Source organism: Phyllopteryx taeniolatus, chromosome 12 (genome assembly GCF_024500385.1).
Source record: "Phyllopteryx taeniolatus isolate TA_2022b chromosome 12, UOR_Ptae_1.2, whole genome shotgun sequence".
Taxonomy (NCBI): Eukaryota; Metazoa; Chordata; class Actinopteri; order Syngnathiformes; family Syngnathidae; genus Phyllopteryx; species Phyllopteryx taeniolatus.
In genome coordinates, this window is record NC_084513.1 from 8713735 (window position 1) to 8730131 (window position 16397).

Below are 16397 nucleotides of genomic sequence, written 5' to 3' on the forward strand. Positions count from 1 at the left end.
CTATTCCTTTTGGCCTCATTGCACCCACCTACCCGTGCATGGAGAGAAACTAGGGCACTCTCAGAGAGCAAGAACAGCGGCAGCAATAAAATTACGAAGACAAAAGCAACCTCCTCCTCTAACTGTAGAAAAAATAGCTCCCAACATTAGTTTTACCTATTAACACGAAATTCAGTGTAGATATCGATCATATCAGGGCACACAAAAAAGTCTGAAAGACCCATCCATCCATCCATTTTCTGAGCCGCTTCTCCTCACTAGGGTCGCGGGCGTGCTGGAGCCTATCCCAGCTGTCATCGGGCAGGAGGCGGGGTACACCCTGAACTGGTTGCCAGCCAATCGCAGGGCACATAGAAACTAACAACCATTCGCACTCACAGTCATGCCTACGGGCAATTTAGAGTCTCCAATTAATGCATGTTTTTGGGATGTGGGAGGAAACCGGAGTGCCTGGAGAAAACCCACGCAGGCACGGGGAGAACATGCAAACTCCACACAGGCGGGGACGGGGATTGAACCCCGCACCTCAGAACTGTGAGGCTGACACTCTAACCAGTCGGCCACCGTGCCGCCGTCTGAAAGACCCATGCTAGAAATTGAACATAAAATTGGCCATATGGGCTTGAAACAACAATTTTGGGCAAAATCTAACGCTCTTACTTTGGCAAACTCCAACTAGGGAAATTACTCCCAAATGGTGGCAGGAGGTATCTCAGACAGATTGTAAAAGCTAAATTCTGAAGCTTTATTCAAGATGGCATTTAATGTAGACTGAGCATTGCATTAGAGTTTGATGATGCTTTTGAGAATTCACCATTAAAAAGGGGGCTCACAGCTTTAATCTATAAACAAATCAGAGCTCCACCAGGATCTTGGAATGGATTGATTTTGACGTCAGCGTTTCCGCTATATGCTTTTAATTTGCAGGGGTCATACTGAGAGCTGTGTCCAATATGCAGCTTAATCAGAGAGCCACACAATTATAAATTGTCTTCAGTATGATGTAAGGCAGTTCTACACCACTGAGAACTAAAACGGCAATGTCAAATTGTTATTCATTTTAAATGTGTCCACCACACCTTTAGATTCATAACGCTTCAGATTGCTTCGAATGGACGGGATAGTCAGGGTTGCAGTGTCGGTCAAATTATAATTGGAGACAGTTCACTGAAATCAATTGCCTATTTCGTCTGGAAGGAGGAGATCAGAGTAGCAAGACCGAGTCATAAAATTAAATTCATGGGCCTCAACACCAAAGCAATTATGTTTACGGAGAGGCATTAAAGAACATCCTCGGAGGTGATGGAAACGGTCAACAACAACAGAAGGGGAAAACATTTTAGTGACTTTTTTGGCAGTACATGCAATCATAATGTCACACAAGATCAATATCTATCAGTCCTGTAATCAAGTCCTTACACTGTAGATCGAGAGAATGTCCCTTATTAAACAGTCGAAGTAAATGACCGCATTCATTTACCGGTGATCATTGATTCGGCTACTGAACTTACTGACTCAAATTGAACTGCTGTTCCTAATGAGAGAAGATGTTACGCTGAGTGCAAAGGGGCTCATTGCATGCTCAGTTTCTGTGAAATAATGATCCGGTGCTATATGTTCAAGGCTTGTGATCTTTTCATGTAAAGACTGAGAAACACGTTGTATGTTCCATACACCTTTTATTTACAACTAGAAGCCAAGTCATGGTAATCAACCGAGACGCAACCCTGGGAACAAAGTAAAAAGACAACCACCAACACTGCAACACACAAGAAAACTCATGTATTTTAAAATTATCTGTTGTGTTTTTCATCTTAATTAGATTTGTGTTCAGCAACTTCTATAAGAAATACCTGTGATAATTTTGTGACATGATAGAAGGTGCTGGAGTTTGCATGTTCTCCCCATTCCTGCATGGGTGATCTTTTTTTTGTTTTTAAATTATTTTGACATGATGTCCATCCACTCTGCTTGTGACAAAGGCTCAGAGTCTGGGAAATCAAGTCTCTACTCTGCAAACATAAACTTCAACCTTGGCGCAACAACAAAATAAAACTAGAAAGTCACTCAAACGCACTTTCAAATTGACTTTATTGATTAGAGTCTGAAAAGTTTCAGGGATACCAGGCTTTCTCAGACTCAGATGAGGGTTGATGGTCTAGGGGTGGGAGGCATACATAGTACTTAACCACCAGGGCAAAATGTGACAAGAGTAACAAAAAAAGAAAGAAATCCTGTGTGGACAACCACCCAGGTAAACCATGCATTACAGTTGGTACTTTTGGGCCTGGATGAAATGTTTGGTCAGATGGAAAACCAGCTTCCTTTTCCAGGGCAAGAAAGAAGACAAGATTGGAATGGTGATAGTCCTGTGGAAGTACTAGTGAGATAATTATGTGCATGCCCTTGTATAATGGCAGTTTGAGTAGAAAAATTATACGGGCTACTTAAAAAAAAATAATAATAATAATAATTGCTAGATATTATTGTGTGTTCTGTCACACTTGAGGAAACCATTGTGAATGTCCAGCAAGATGTGAGACCATGAGAGATGGAAGGATGGGCAGATGTTTGAGAAGGCTGGCCGGGGGAGCTCAATGTGAGGATTTGGTATGACATGATAAAATGGGGCAAAGCTCGGAAGAAAGGATGATGATTATTGTCACTCTCTGACACAAGCAGCTCAAATATATGACTTTATGTGGGGAATTTGTGACTTTTTGATCGCATGTCATACGGTGGGAAGAATTTATTGTACAAATACAAATATTAGCGTATATCTGGCAACATTGAGGCGAGCTAAAATACTAACTAGTGTAAATATATGCCTCAGTCAAGATCATGGACATTGATACGTAATGGAAATTATGTCATTGTATCTCCTCACAACACTATACATCCAATCCAGTTGTTGTAATGTCACACCTACACCACTTACAGTACATCCCAAGGTATATACTTTTATGCTATCTGGGGATGGCTAAAGTAATGTTTTTGAAATGAAAATGTTAAAAATAATAGATCTCCTTTCGTCAAGCAAGCAGGTCATCTAAAAAAAGCCTCTTTGGCCTGCTTTGTTAACAATCTGTCAGGAGTGGAACTGCTGCAGCTTGCATAAAGAACAGAGGTGATTGGATGATGAACATCAAGGTAAATCAATACACTGTCAGATAAACACGGAATAATCAGTCTGTCGTTATCGTTTCACTCTTGAGAAGACACTCTTCTGCGACCAGATTATCTTCTTTAGCCCTATTTATGGTTTGACTCACATTTACTTTGTACTGATTTTTTGTTTTTGTCAACAAACACTTCAGTATTTCATTCTGTTTTTTGTTTGTCCTTGATTGTGGTAACCAAATTATGCATTGGCGAGCAAACCAGTCGAGCGAATGAATGCTTTTACTGACCCATTGTGCTGAAATTAAAACTTAGAATTACTCTGGCATTCAACTGAAACTAAGCTTTATGTCTTTTTGTAATCTAATTGTTATTAAGTATAGAGAGGTTTTTCTCAAACAGGTGAGACATTTTTCCAAGAACCCCCTCATAATCTGAACGCCAACAAAATATAAATACCCCTAGATACCATTTGAATGGTAAATGGTAAATGGACTGTACTTATATAACACTTTATCAACACTATCACAGTGCCCAAAGCGCTTTATAAAGCCTCACATTCAATCACTCACACGCATTCATACACCAATGGGCGGCTGCTGCCGTGCAAAGCGCTGCTAGGCCCACTGGGAGCAAATTAGGGTTCAGTGTCTTGTCCAAGGACATTTCGATTTGCGGACAGTCGTAGCCTGTTGTTTGTCTTTATGTGCGCCTCTCTCCTACCCTTAAACAACTCTGTGTGTATTATCAGGACGCTTTTAAAAGTACCAGTATGGGTTTCAGCTCTGACAAAAAAATTGTTTTTTTTCTGTGGTCAACACAGAGTTTGGCCAAGTCATGGACTCTGTGAATAGCCAGTTAGGAAGTGATACGATGCTCGCACTGTTGCTGGACACAAATATCAGGAATTAAAAAACGTCTGCTTTGGGGAAGAAGACTGACCGAAAGGACTCTTTGTTCAAAGTATTGGACATTTGAAACATTTAGAATTTTCATCCTTGACCATTTTCCGTGCAGATTTGTGGAGAGAAAAAAAATATCCCTCTCAGCGCACTTCACACCACTGGATGATCTGTAAGGATAATTTTAAGAGCTGCCAGATAATCTGTCCTTTGCTGACTTTGTTGGAAGAAAAGATTTGAGCTAAAAACTGGACACATCTATTTTAATGAGTGTACCAGACTTCACTCTTCCCTGGGAGAGCTCCTCTCCACCCAAACCCTCTTCTTTCTTGCTATTAAGTTGTTAACTAAAAACATAACTGAACACACAACTGTCTGCAGTCAAAGGTATTTTGACGGGAACAGTTTTAGCCTGGAATGGTTCAACTATATTTATATTATTTCCTATAGGGATATACAGTACATGTACTGTAAACCCTACCAAATCAAAGCTTATTTTCTCATCAACATTACTGAAATGTGCTTTGACGTCCAAGCAAATGTGCAATTCCATTAAAACAGAAATGCTTGGAAAGGGAAAAATGGCTCCCAAAAGGTAAATTGACAACACTGAAAAAGTACTGTACGTGATGGGGAATTTTTATTTCTCATTTCTCAAAGGTGTCATTTAAGTTTGAATGGAAGTAGATCGAAAAGTTGCCCTGCGATTCAGCCAGTTCAGGGTATACCCCGCCTCTTGCCCACATTCAGCCAGGATAGCTTGCACCCCGTGAGGACAAATGCTATCAAAAATGCATGAATGGAGGGTCAATGAGGAACTTTTGATACCTTTACAATCTCTGTATCGCTTTCATTTTACCGCCACAATATAAAGGCTGCAGTGAAGGCCACAGTTACAAAGTTAATCAATATCTGAAGCTGTATTGTACTGCGACAAGCAGACACTCTGAGCTGACAATATCTGAAAATGGCCTCTGGGTGAAATATTTGAGAGGCGGTAAAATAAATTCTTGTGTCAAACATGTAATGGTGCATTGTCATGACTAAATAAAAAGCAGTATGAGCAAGTCTGAATTTGGGCAAGGTGCAGTCTTTTCTACCAGCCCAGACTAAACAACTACTAATCATCTGTGTTTGCTTAAAAAAAAATACTCTTCTCATTTTCAAAACTGCACACAGATATGAGGTGTTGTTAGGGAAATTATTCAGGATTAGGTCTCCCACTTACTACTCAAATGCTTTCACACACACAAACAACTGAAAGGCTCTCATAAACACTGCTCAAACGCTCTCATAAACACTACTCAAACCCTCTCATAACACGAGTCAAATCCTCTCATATGCACGAGTGGAAGTCTTGCTCTCATAAGCACTACTCAAATGCTCTCATAAACATGACTCAAGCCGGCTAATAAAAACTAGTCAAATCCACTCATACGCACGAGTGAAAGTCTTGCTCTTATAAATACTACTCAAATGGTCTCATACACACCACTCAAACACTCTCATAAACACTAGTCAAATCCTCTCATACATCCATCCATCCATCCATTTTCTGAGCCGCTTCTCCTCACTAGGGTCGCGGGCGTGCTGGAGCCTATCCCAGCTGTCATCGGGCAGGAGGCGGGGTACACCCTGCCAGCCAATCGCAGGGCACATAGAAACAAACAACCATTCACGCTCACAGTCATGCCAATTTAGAGTCTCCAATTAATGCATGTTTTTGGGATGTGGGAGGAAACCGGAGTGCCCGGAGAAAACCCACGCAGGCACGGGGAGAACATGCAAACTCCACACAGGCGGGGCCGGGGATTGAACCCGGGTCCTCAGAACTGTAAGGCTGACGCTCTAACCAGTCGGCGACCGTGCCGCCGTAGTTCAATTCAAAAAGTCAAATTATAGATATGCACTGCACACACTCAAAGTGAAGTATTACATATCTAAAATATGTATAATTTTGATGATTATAGCACATAGCAAATGAAAAATACAAAGCAAAAGCAAAAATACAACTTCAAACGAAATAGTTAATTAATTCAAGAAATAAAGTGATTTTTAACGTAGAAATTAGGCTGGAATTTGCACTCTGAAAAATTTACTTCTCAACTATATTCTAATTCATTGAGCTATACCTATATTAAAAAGAGTCATGAAATATTTGACTCTTAGTGTGTGTAGTCTATAGTACATCTCTATGACACAAGTTTCACAACGACAATAAAATTCCTTCATTCCCTCTGGCCACCTCATTAGGTACACCGGCGCAGAGGAGCTTATATGCGACTATCCGGCCATCCTGTCTGCAACGAACCGTATACATTTCAGATTGAAACTCTGTCTTGAGTCGAGGAGTAAACACACGCCCACTTGCGCTTTAGTCCGAAAGCCACATTTATTCGGCAGCACCGGCGTTCGGTTAATGGCGTCTCTCTCTGTGTAGACGAGCCACCCTAGTCCTACGTTTACACGACACGACTTCTGATTGGCCAACCATTACGTCATATGTTACAGCACTTACACATTAAAAACGGCCATACTAAATCGATGAGGAAAAGCGTTATTGTAACACAATAATCAACAAGTACACAACATATCCATCCATCCATTTTCTGTACCAAGGGCGTTCTGGAGCCTATCCCAGCTATCTTCGGGCGAGAGGCGGGCTACATCCTGAAGTGGTTGCCAGCCGATCGCAGAGCACATAAAAACAAACAACCTTTCGCGCACACATTCACACCTACGGGCAATGTAGAGTTGTCAATTAACCTGCATGCATGTTTTTGGGATGTGGGAGGAAACCGGAGTTCCCGGAGAAAACCCACACAGCCACGGGGAGAACATGCAAACTCCATACAGGTGGGGCCGGGATTTTAATCCTGGTCCTCAGAACTGTGAGACAGATCTGCTAACCAGTCGGGCACCGTGCCGCATCATACGACATATATACATTATAAATATATATGTATATACTATACAGTATAAAGCTATGTAACGCTACTGCTTAAGTTATGCTTATTATTGTACTTTTTGGCCGTTGAAAACAATCTCAATTCGACTAATTTAGTGGATTTTAACCCATCGACAGGGACTTATACAGTCTATGCAAAATTTCCATTTTAGTCTCGCTTTGGGTTTAAGCCTTTTGTGTGTAACCCAGAAAATATTGTGAATCTGGTAGTTTGACGTTGCTGTGTATTTGAGTTGTAGAGAGCTGACAAAAGAAGCTCAGTGAATTCTGCAGCCCGAGGCCAAATCCTTTGGAGTCTTCTCATGGTTGGCAATTACGATACATGAAAGTGGTACAAAAGCCTTATGGATTTGATTTAATTTGCCTCACGGGATGAATAAAGTCTGTCTATCTAGCTGCTGTATTAGCAAGTTAGCTCACTTTAAGTATAATTATTTGATGTGAATTCACCAAATTCTTTGTTATTAGACACACTTAAACATCCTTCATGATTCTATTTTTCAAGTTAGAGAAATATTAAACTATTCACTTTTTGTTAGGATTGAAATAAATGTCCTTTTGTAGTAGTGATTGCTGTTTGATCTCACCACACAATCAGTAAAGCCTAGATACCATCCCAGGTCTGTAAATCCCCAGTTTGAAAATCCATAAATTTTCCGTACCGCTTTAGCCTGACAAGGGTCGCTGGCGTGCTAGAGCCTATCCCAGCTATCTTCGGGCGAGAGGCGGGGTACACCCTGAACTGTTCGCCAGCCAATCGCAGGACACATAGAAACAAACAACCATTCGCGCAAACATTCATACCTAAGGGGAATTTAGAGTCTTCAATCAACCTACCATGCATGTTTTTGGGATGTGGGAGGAAACTGGAGTGCCCGGAGAAAACCCACGCAGGCACGGAAGAACATGCAAACTCCACACAGGCGGGGCCGGGATTTGAACCCTGGTACTCAGAACTGTGAGGCAGATGTGCTGACCATTCATCTACCGTGCCGCCACTATAAAAATAAATTTATTAAATATTGCTCAAGGTCATCTCCTTTTTGGCTACAGTGAAAATCTGATTTGCTACGCTCCACTGCCTGTCACTTTCTGACATCATTTTTTATTTTTTTTTGGTGTCTATTGATTTTTATATGTCCTTCAAAATCTGAAATTACACAACGTAAGAATGAGATCGTGCCACTGACTTGGCCATTGAAGGATATTCCATGCAGCCATACATGCCCTTGACATTACATTGCATTCACCACGTTTGGCTGCCGAACCAATTTCTGCGTATGATGTAGTATGCTCTTTTCATCATGGGGACTGTTCACCTGGGTTTCATCTTTCCAAAGACTGATTCCACAACATGGGGAAAAAAAAATTTCTTGCAAAGTCTACCATGTCTTTGCTATTCATGAACGTTTCCAGTGTTTTGCATCTACATTCGTTGTAAACCCCTTGATTTCCATTCACAAAGCTATCCCTTGATTGTAAACATTATACACCTATCTTGTACAGTGATTTCTTGACTTTTGATGAGTTTGTAAAGGGCTTTTTTTTCTCCACCAAGGACAGGATTATACAATGAGGAATGAGTAAAAAGAATAGGGCTTGGAAAATATGTTTTATTGATAAAACACTGGTACAATGTCCACTGAAATGCAAATAACAATTAGGACAATTAGACAAAATGAATAGAGCCCTTTCATTTCCTTCACAGAAATACACCAACACCAAAGACCAACTATTTTCTAGATGAAAAAAAAGATGATCACACTCACATGTTCTGAATGACAGCCAAACATTTCATTAGTGCTTTCATAAAGGAATTTTTTTTTTTTAATTATTATTTTTTTTAAAACAAAAAAGGCAAGACAGTTGGCATGGGCATTCTTACTGCTTTATATGAAAACATGTATAGAGCAGAACAACCATTTTGAATTCCATGCATCACCCAACTTGCTTAGAATGTGTACGCTGATGGGAATATAAAAACTAGGCTATCAGACAATGGACAAGAAGTAACCTACAACTCATTTCATGTATGTATGTATTTATTTATTTTATTAAGTTAACAGAAATAACAGAACTCAATTTAGATAGCAACCCTACAAGACTAATTTGCTGCTACAGTCACCGACAGTACACAATGCTACGGTGTACAGGTCCCAGACAGTAGGCACTTGTAAACGATCGATTCTGATCCAGGAAATTGAACGACATTCAATAACAAATACATTTGTGTGAAATCAGTGTCATGCTACTGTGGAATCACCAAGCTTTGTTCCTCTCATATTTTACAAGCAGCTGAAATTATATCATTTGACACTATGTACAAGACAACTTTCCTAGACTTTTTTATTTGTTTGTTTTAAAAATAGAAATACAGAGTTATTGGAAAAGAATGAACTGAACCATGGAATGAGTCAGTGACCATTTGAAAGAGGAGTTTTCTCAAATTTGAATGGCTGCCACAGGTGCGCTGTTGTCGCGTTGTTCCTCCAGCAATGTTCAGTTGTTTGTTTACCCTCGGAATGGCAAGTCCTCAGCAAAAGGCGTTTTGCGTTCTCGAGTTCATAAAAGCAAATCTGGTTGTCACGGTGTAGTGTGCTTTTCGACATTAATCTGCCCTCTCCAAACATTTGACGGTGTTTCCACAGTTTCAAGATCATCAAATATCAGCAGCGATCAATTTAGCAGATCGTGATATGTTAGTATGAGCCTGGGAGGAATTCTCTTATTGTATTGATGTTAGCTGTGCTGCAAGTGGTGGCCACATTAAACACTTGTAAAATAGGAAATAAAAGTTGAATGGGAGTAGAATACTTATTACTTGTTTAGAGTTTTCTATTGTTTTTCCTTATTAAATAATAATAATAAACTGCTTTTCATCTTTCAGTTTTATAACTTTTGAAAGTTGAAATGATCGTTTCCATGTTGTTTATTAAAGTTAGTACGATACCAGAGTAAAACCACAGAAACCTAACTGACCAAATTCTAATCCAATATTATTCTTAACTACATGTCGATTTTACATTTAAAAAAACAACAACACAAGAAGATGGATACTGTGCTTAAATCCTCACCAAGGCAACATCCATCCATCCATTTGTCATCCATGAGCTGGAGTTTATTCCAGCTGATTTTGAGTGAGAGGCAGGGTCCACCCTAAACGTTGCCAATCACTCGTCGGGCTCCTACATTAGACAAACAATTACTCACATTCACGTCTAAGAACATTTAATTTCACAAAGGAACGGCGAACCCAAGATTCAAGTCCCAAACCTCAGAACTGTAAGGCAGACATGCTAACCACTTGTTCACCATGCTGCCCCAATGCAACATACAGAAAATTGTAAAAAAATATTGTCTCATTAATCTGGATCAGAAATGAATGTATTAAATTTATCTTAAATTGAATAATGAATTTGTGTAATATTTAACATCAGAAAAGAGCTGACTGCTGATGGGCTATAATCAAGTCACATCAGTTGACTTATTTACTTGATAATGAAGGCTAACAAATGTACTGTATGGCTGTCCATGTCACTTTCTCAAAATGCAACTTCTATTTTTTTTTTTCCTGAAATACAACTACATGAGGTAATGTTTTCATTACAATTGCACAATTCTTAACGGCAGAACAGCATTTATATCTACAATACACAAACACTAGACTAGCTTACTGCTGCTGTTCATTGTCCTAAATGCCAGTGGCAGAAGGCGGCTCATTTCCAGTATAGAGACATCTGGATGTCTGCAAGTTGTAGAATGGCTGAGACCAAACCCCACTGCAACCTGCAGAGGCTGGTCTGCAGACAATTCACCGTAATAAAAGTTAAACCTACACTGGGGACATAAACATGCAGGTAATGGAGTGAGAGAGTGATGCTTGTTAAGTGGCTGTTTGTGTGCTTTAAGGATTTATGTTCTGAGGTGGATCATACACACACACACACACACACACACACACACATGCACACACACACACACACACAAAAATGAACAGGAAGTCAGACATTTTAGCAACTTCACCCAAATGAGCCCAAAACAGAAGCAGGTATCATAGAAATGGGTGAGGCTAAATTTCAAAGATTTCCGATGAAGATGTGGACGGCTTATAGCATCCAGGTTTGTTGATCACTTTGAGGATTCATTATTAACTTAGTCACTGCCAATAGCGAATATATTCACATTTTTTTAATTGGGTAGGCATGAAAGATGGTCTCGCCCAGCTTGTCTGTGAAATTCAGGTTTGTAAACCACTGTAATGACTAACAGATCCCTGGAGATGGTGACATAGCTTCGCTTTGGATTTCAGATCATGGAGTTCATGGAGTGGCTGGCAAACGTCATGTACAGAAAGTCACACAAAGCCATGTGGCACTTTTCTTATTTGTATAATTGTAAATAAACTGGAAGCCCTTTCTCAGTCTTATTTTTATTGTTTTATAGTTTGAGGTGTCAAAAAGCAAAAACAATATGAGCGTCAACGTCAGTGTTCTGCTTGAGATGTGGCTTTTCACAAAAAGCTATCTTTTTTCTCAGATTTTTGTCTACCACTGATTACTCAAGAACAAAAAAAAGGTAGACACAAACTTTTTTTGTCCTTTTTTGAAAGGAGAGACTACTTGACTCGACTGTTTCTTTTGGTAGATTTGGTGTTTATACAGTATTTTCAAAGAAGAAAATATTATGTGGGTATTGAAAGATAAGTCAAAACACTAAAATGGCTGGCAATATAGGGAACTCTTCTTTGAAAACAGCTGGCAGTGAATTAGTTAAGAGTGCTCCAATGACCTGTTACTTGCTAATTGCAGCATTATTTTTTTATGATACATGGGGTCCTCAGTTTATGACGGTCCAAGGTTAAGAACAATGCGCAGTGAACTAATTTTCGCAGGAGTGCATGCAGCACAAGACACGCTGAGTTACTGTTGTACTTACTGTTTTTCATTTGATTGTTTTATATTTATGGCCTACGAGTGTATATCATACAAAAACATTTTCTGTAATTATGACTTGCTGGACAACGGAAGAGTTCTGGCTTGCATACAAATTCCGTTTACTTTGCAGTGCCAGGAACAAAACTGTCCTAAACCGAAGGTCCCCCTGTAATTGTCATACGAAAGGGCCAAATTTGTAAACCAAACCAAAAGAATTGACCTTTTAATAAAGACCTAAAAAAAGTTTTTTTGTCACTTTTGTAACAACAATATAACTCACATATTTTGAGACAAACAAAGACAAAGTGCCCTGCTAGAGAACAGTGCTGATGGTGTCAAAATCTTTCGTGATCTGCGAGCTACTCGGCAAAGACTTGAGGTACTCCAAGTGCCTCCTGGCATCCTCCTGGTTGTGTCTCACATAGTAGATGACATATCCAATCACCATGGTGAACCACCCAAACATGGTGACGAACATGGCTACATCAGTAGTCTTGTGGTGAAAGTTGCAGAAGTTGATCCCTGAGTCCAGAACCTGGATTACGGACCTGCCTGTGTATTCCTCCTGCACGGCGGTGTGGCACACCACGTCTTTCACCGACTCCGGGTCCAGCCTCAGCTCCCGTAGAACCTCCTGCAGTACACACTCGCAGTGCCACGGGTTGTTCGAGAGGTTGATTTTGGCTCTGAGGTGGGCGAAAGCCTCCTTGGGCACACTTTGGATACGATTATTTGAGAGATCAAGAACCAGCAGGCTGTCAGAGAGGCCATGGAACGCCGCGACGTCCACAGTCTCTATGTCATTGTTGGACAGGTCCAACTCCTGAAGGTAGTTAAGCTCCTTGAAGGCAAGATTTGGGATCTTGGTAATATGATTGGATGCCAATATTAGAGCAACCGTATCTCTGGGGAGATCAGACGGGATCTTGTTCAACTTTCGAGACATGCATTGGACCACCGTCATGCCACTCTTTTCTGTGCAGTGGCAGCCAGTTGGACAAGATGACACGCTTGAAAATAATATTCCTAAGAGCAAGCCCCAGACGACTGTGAAGCCATTGATTTTATGAGATTTCCTGGACACATCAGGCCCCAATAACTCCTGCATGTTCATACCTCAAAAGTCCTCTTGGGTCAAAGCACTCATCCTTTCAGTTGATTTTACAATTCATTGCCATTAAATCTAATGTTATTTAATGGCTTTAATGATGCAGTCCTTTTGGGGGTTTTGCTTGAGATAATCCTTCACGTTGTCATTGAGAGTTGATTTCAGCAGACTTTATCCAAATATGGAATATCCAAGCAGGACTCTGTAATATTAGTATAGATATAGCGTGTGAGAGTCGGGGCAGGCAAAGTTGGAATCATCATCATTTTCATCGCTGGAAAAAAAACAAAGAAATTATGTTACTTGCAAGAAAAAAGAATACACATTGTTATCGTCAGTTCTTAAATGTAGCATGAGTTGGAATTGGATTTTATGCATAATGCTTTCTATTTCTCTAAATGCTGTACAGATAATTCTGCATTATGAATACAAATGGCAGTTGCCTTCATAGTTCCCTGTTCACTCCAAATGAGTCAACGCAATGTTTACAACCTGTATAATGTGATTATTGGGAGAAATCCATTTCATTGAAACAAATTTCATAAAGCACTTGTCATGTTTATGGGTCGTCGGCAGGATTCTTTTATCTAATGAGAAAAAAACATGACAACCAATAAAGGGGAACAAAGCCAGGCTCAAGCAGGACTCTGAACAACATTTTATTCCCAACTATCAAAGTGAAATTATTACACCCCACATGAAGAGGTTCATGATGATTTGGAAATACCTCAAATTCCCACCATGCAGAACCGGCTGCTGCAGTGGGTCCAGAACAAGGACCGCTTTCCCAGTTAGGCCAAGTCGTGCAAACGTTACCTGACTGCCTCAGCAGCAAACACACCAAGAGCAAGAGAATTTATTTTGTTTTTTTCTGGCTGGAAACACCACAGCAGGCAATTACTTCACCTAGCCCACATCCATGCACCTGTGTTCTAACATGTCTGTCTGTGTCCATTGTTGATGTTCTGTATATAGATTATTGCAAGGAAATCCCTTCTTTATTTCTTCTTTATTCCTGTAATAATACAACTTTTGTTCTTAAAAAAATAAATAATAATAATAAATAAATAAAGGGCGGCACCTTGGCCGACTGGTTAGAGCGTCAGCCTCACAGTTCTAAGGACCCGGGTTCGATCCCCGGCCCCGCCTGTGTGGAGTTTGCATGTTCTCCCCATGCCTGCGTGGGTTTTCTCCGGGCACTCCGGTTTCCTCCCACATCCCAAAAACATGCATTAATTGGAGACTCGAAATTGACCATAGGTGTGAATGTGAGTGCGGATGGTTGTTTGTTTGTACGTGCCCTGCGATTGGCTGGCAACCAGTTCCGGGTGTACCCCGCCTCCTGCCCGATGACAGCTGGGATTGGCTCCAGCACGCCCGCGACCCTAGTGAGGAGAAGCGGCTCAGAAAATGGATGGATGGATAAATAAAGTCATCCTGTGATAATGTCAAATTTATGTGATCATTTTCAAATGCCCAAGCTACATTCCCAGATTTGTGGGTTGGGCAGTCACCGGTCTCCGGTTTGAGAACCACTGCTCTAAAGATTGGAAACAATTTCCTCAAGGACGGCTGGTTGACGCTCATTCACTGGCTCATTATAAGACTAGAAGCGGGTTCTAAAAATTGCTCCATCTGTCCAATAAGACTTTTTGGGTAATTGCTCACACAAATGAAACGCTTGCTGCGCCTGAGGTCATCCACCCCATACCACGCAGGGGTCTCACTCTCATTCCCCACAAGTATATCTTGCCAGGATTGAGTAGCTCACGGCCACTGACACACACATGATCATGAATACGCTCCTCGTGTTTGTATTCTTCTGAACTCAGCAGGATATGTGACTCACATATACACATACACGCACACACACAAAGGGATGTTGTGGCATGACCACATCATTAAACTCATATAGAAAACACATTGTCTATAGATAGATGATATGAAAGAACAGAACAATATTAACATTATATATATTTGAGTGGCGGTCCTAATGCGTTTCATGTGATGTTTAATAATATTACATGTGGTTATGATTGTACATTCTAGGCTTGGCTTGGAGATTCATTCATAAGCACACAGAACTAAAGAGGTACTCACCATTTGGACTTCTTTAAGAATGCAAAATCTACTTTAAAAATAATCCGCATCTAATGAGGCTGTGTCACGAAGTTTATCATATCACATTGAAAGACAAAAAAAAAAAAATTAAAATAAAATATCCTCAGCAACAAAAAGGTTTCAAAAGTATAACCGGCTACTTTATCAAATGCACATTGTCCCTAAAATAGAATTTTAAAAAGGCAGCTTTATCATCCTGGAAGTTATTCATCCTCTCTCTTGGAGATGGTATGTTTCCAGCGAGGAGTGTTCCGGTTGAAAGGTGACGATGACGAGGAGGAGGATGCTCTTGCTTCCAGGTGGCGCACCGTCTCCCGAACGTCTCAGAAACGTGCCTCTCTGTCCGGATGGAGTCCGTAGGTCCCTCCTCCAACACTCCTCCCACCTGGCCCACTGCCGCCTCCCCTCTTCCAGGGCTCCAAACTCAATGAATATTGATTGAATATTTCCGCCCCGGTTGTGAATCAACAAACAATCAAATCTGTCTGAAACTCGAAGGGGAAAAATCACATGAATTGTAAATATAAAATGTGGTCGTATTGTAAAAAGAGTGTGAAGAATAGTTTTCTTTTTTTTAAAGGGCTATGCAAGGGAAAATTTACTTTTTAATGTCTTGTATACAAATAGTTGGGTCTCTGGAATGCCTGCCCACCTATCAAGTATGAAATTAAACAACCAAGTGTTATCTGCCATTTCAAGGAGCTTTGCCTTTTCTGTGAGCGAGCCATTTCTACTTTTCCAGAAATTACACATTTTCTGTGAAAATAATTACCTTTGAAATTTTCCAAAATCGAGCTCATTTTTCCGCATTTCCCAACTATTTGAGAGCATACACTTCAAACTTCAAAAATTAAAAAATTAAGAACTTGGTGTTTGGCGATGTGTCTGCTTTTGACAAAGTGTAATTTGACTGCTTAGTGATTAAGTGGTGCCGCCGCAAGTGAAAATATGATCAAATCTTTTAGGGCACTCCACAGTATGGACAGCGTCAAAGCCTTAGAAAAAAAATTCTGGACATACTTTCACTGCCCTGCGCTGTCTTTGGTTAAATCCGTGTTACGTGGTTTAATGTTGTTAAGCAGGGTCGTCAATCCAGGCATTGCCTTGTATTAGCTTTAGTCAGTTTTTGGATTTTTCGCAATTTTTGGCGAAATGGTTTGTTCTGTGGCTGTAGGCTATTAAACTCGTTTTGGGTAAGGTAAACGGTAACGTCCTTTCTCCAGAAAAACCCAGGAATATGATGC

At 40.4% G+C, this 16397-nt stretch overlaps 1 protein-coding gene across 1 annotated transcript; it reads right to left on the bottom strand.

Annotated features, from left to right (window-relative positions):
• Nucleotides 1–12117: 12117 nt before the first annotated feature.
• On the bottom strand, nt 12118–13177 carry lrrc3 (leucine rich repeat containing 3). The gene has a single exon (XM_061792313.1). The coding sequence runs from the start codon at nt 13036–13038 to the stop codon at nt 12238–12240; it is 801 nt and encodes a 266-aa protein (XP_061648297.1). The 5' UTR covers nt 13039–13177; the 3' UTR covers nt 12118–12237.
• Nucleotides 13178–16397: the final 3220 nt, after the last annotated feature.

What these genes read in the sequence shown, in the direction of transcription:
- lrrc3 (XM_061792313.1), bottom strand. Translation starts at nt 13,038, where the DNA reads ATGAACATGCAGGAGTTATTGGGGCCTGATGTGTCCAGGAAATCTCAT.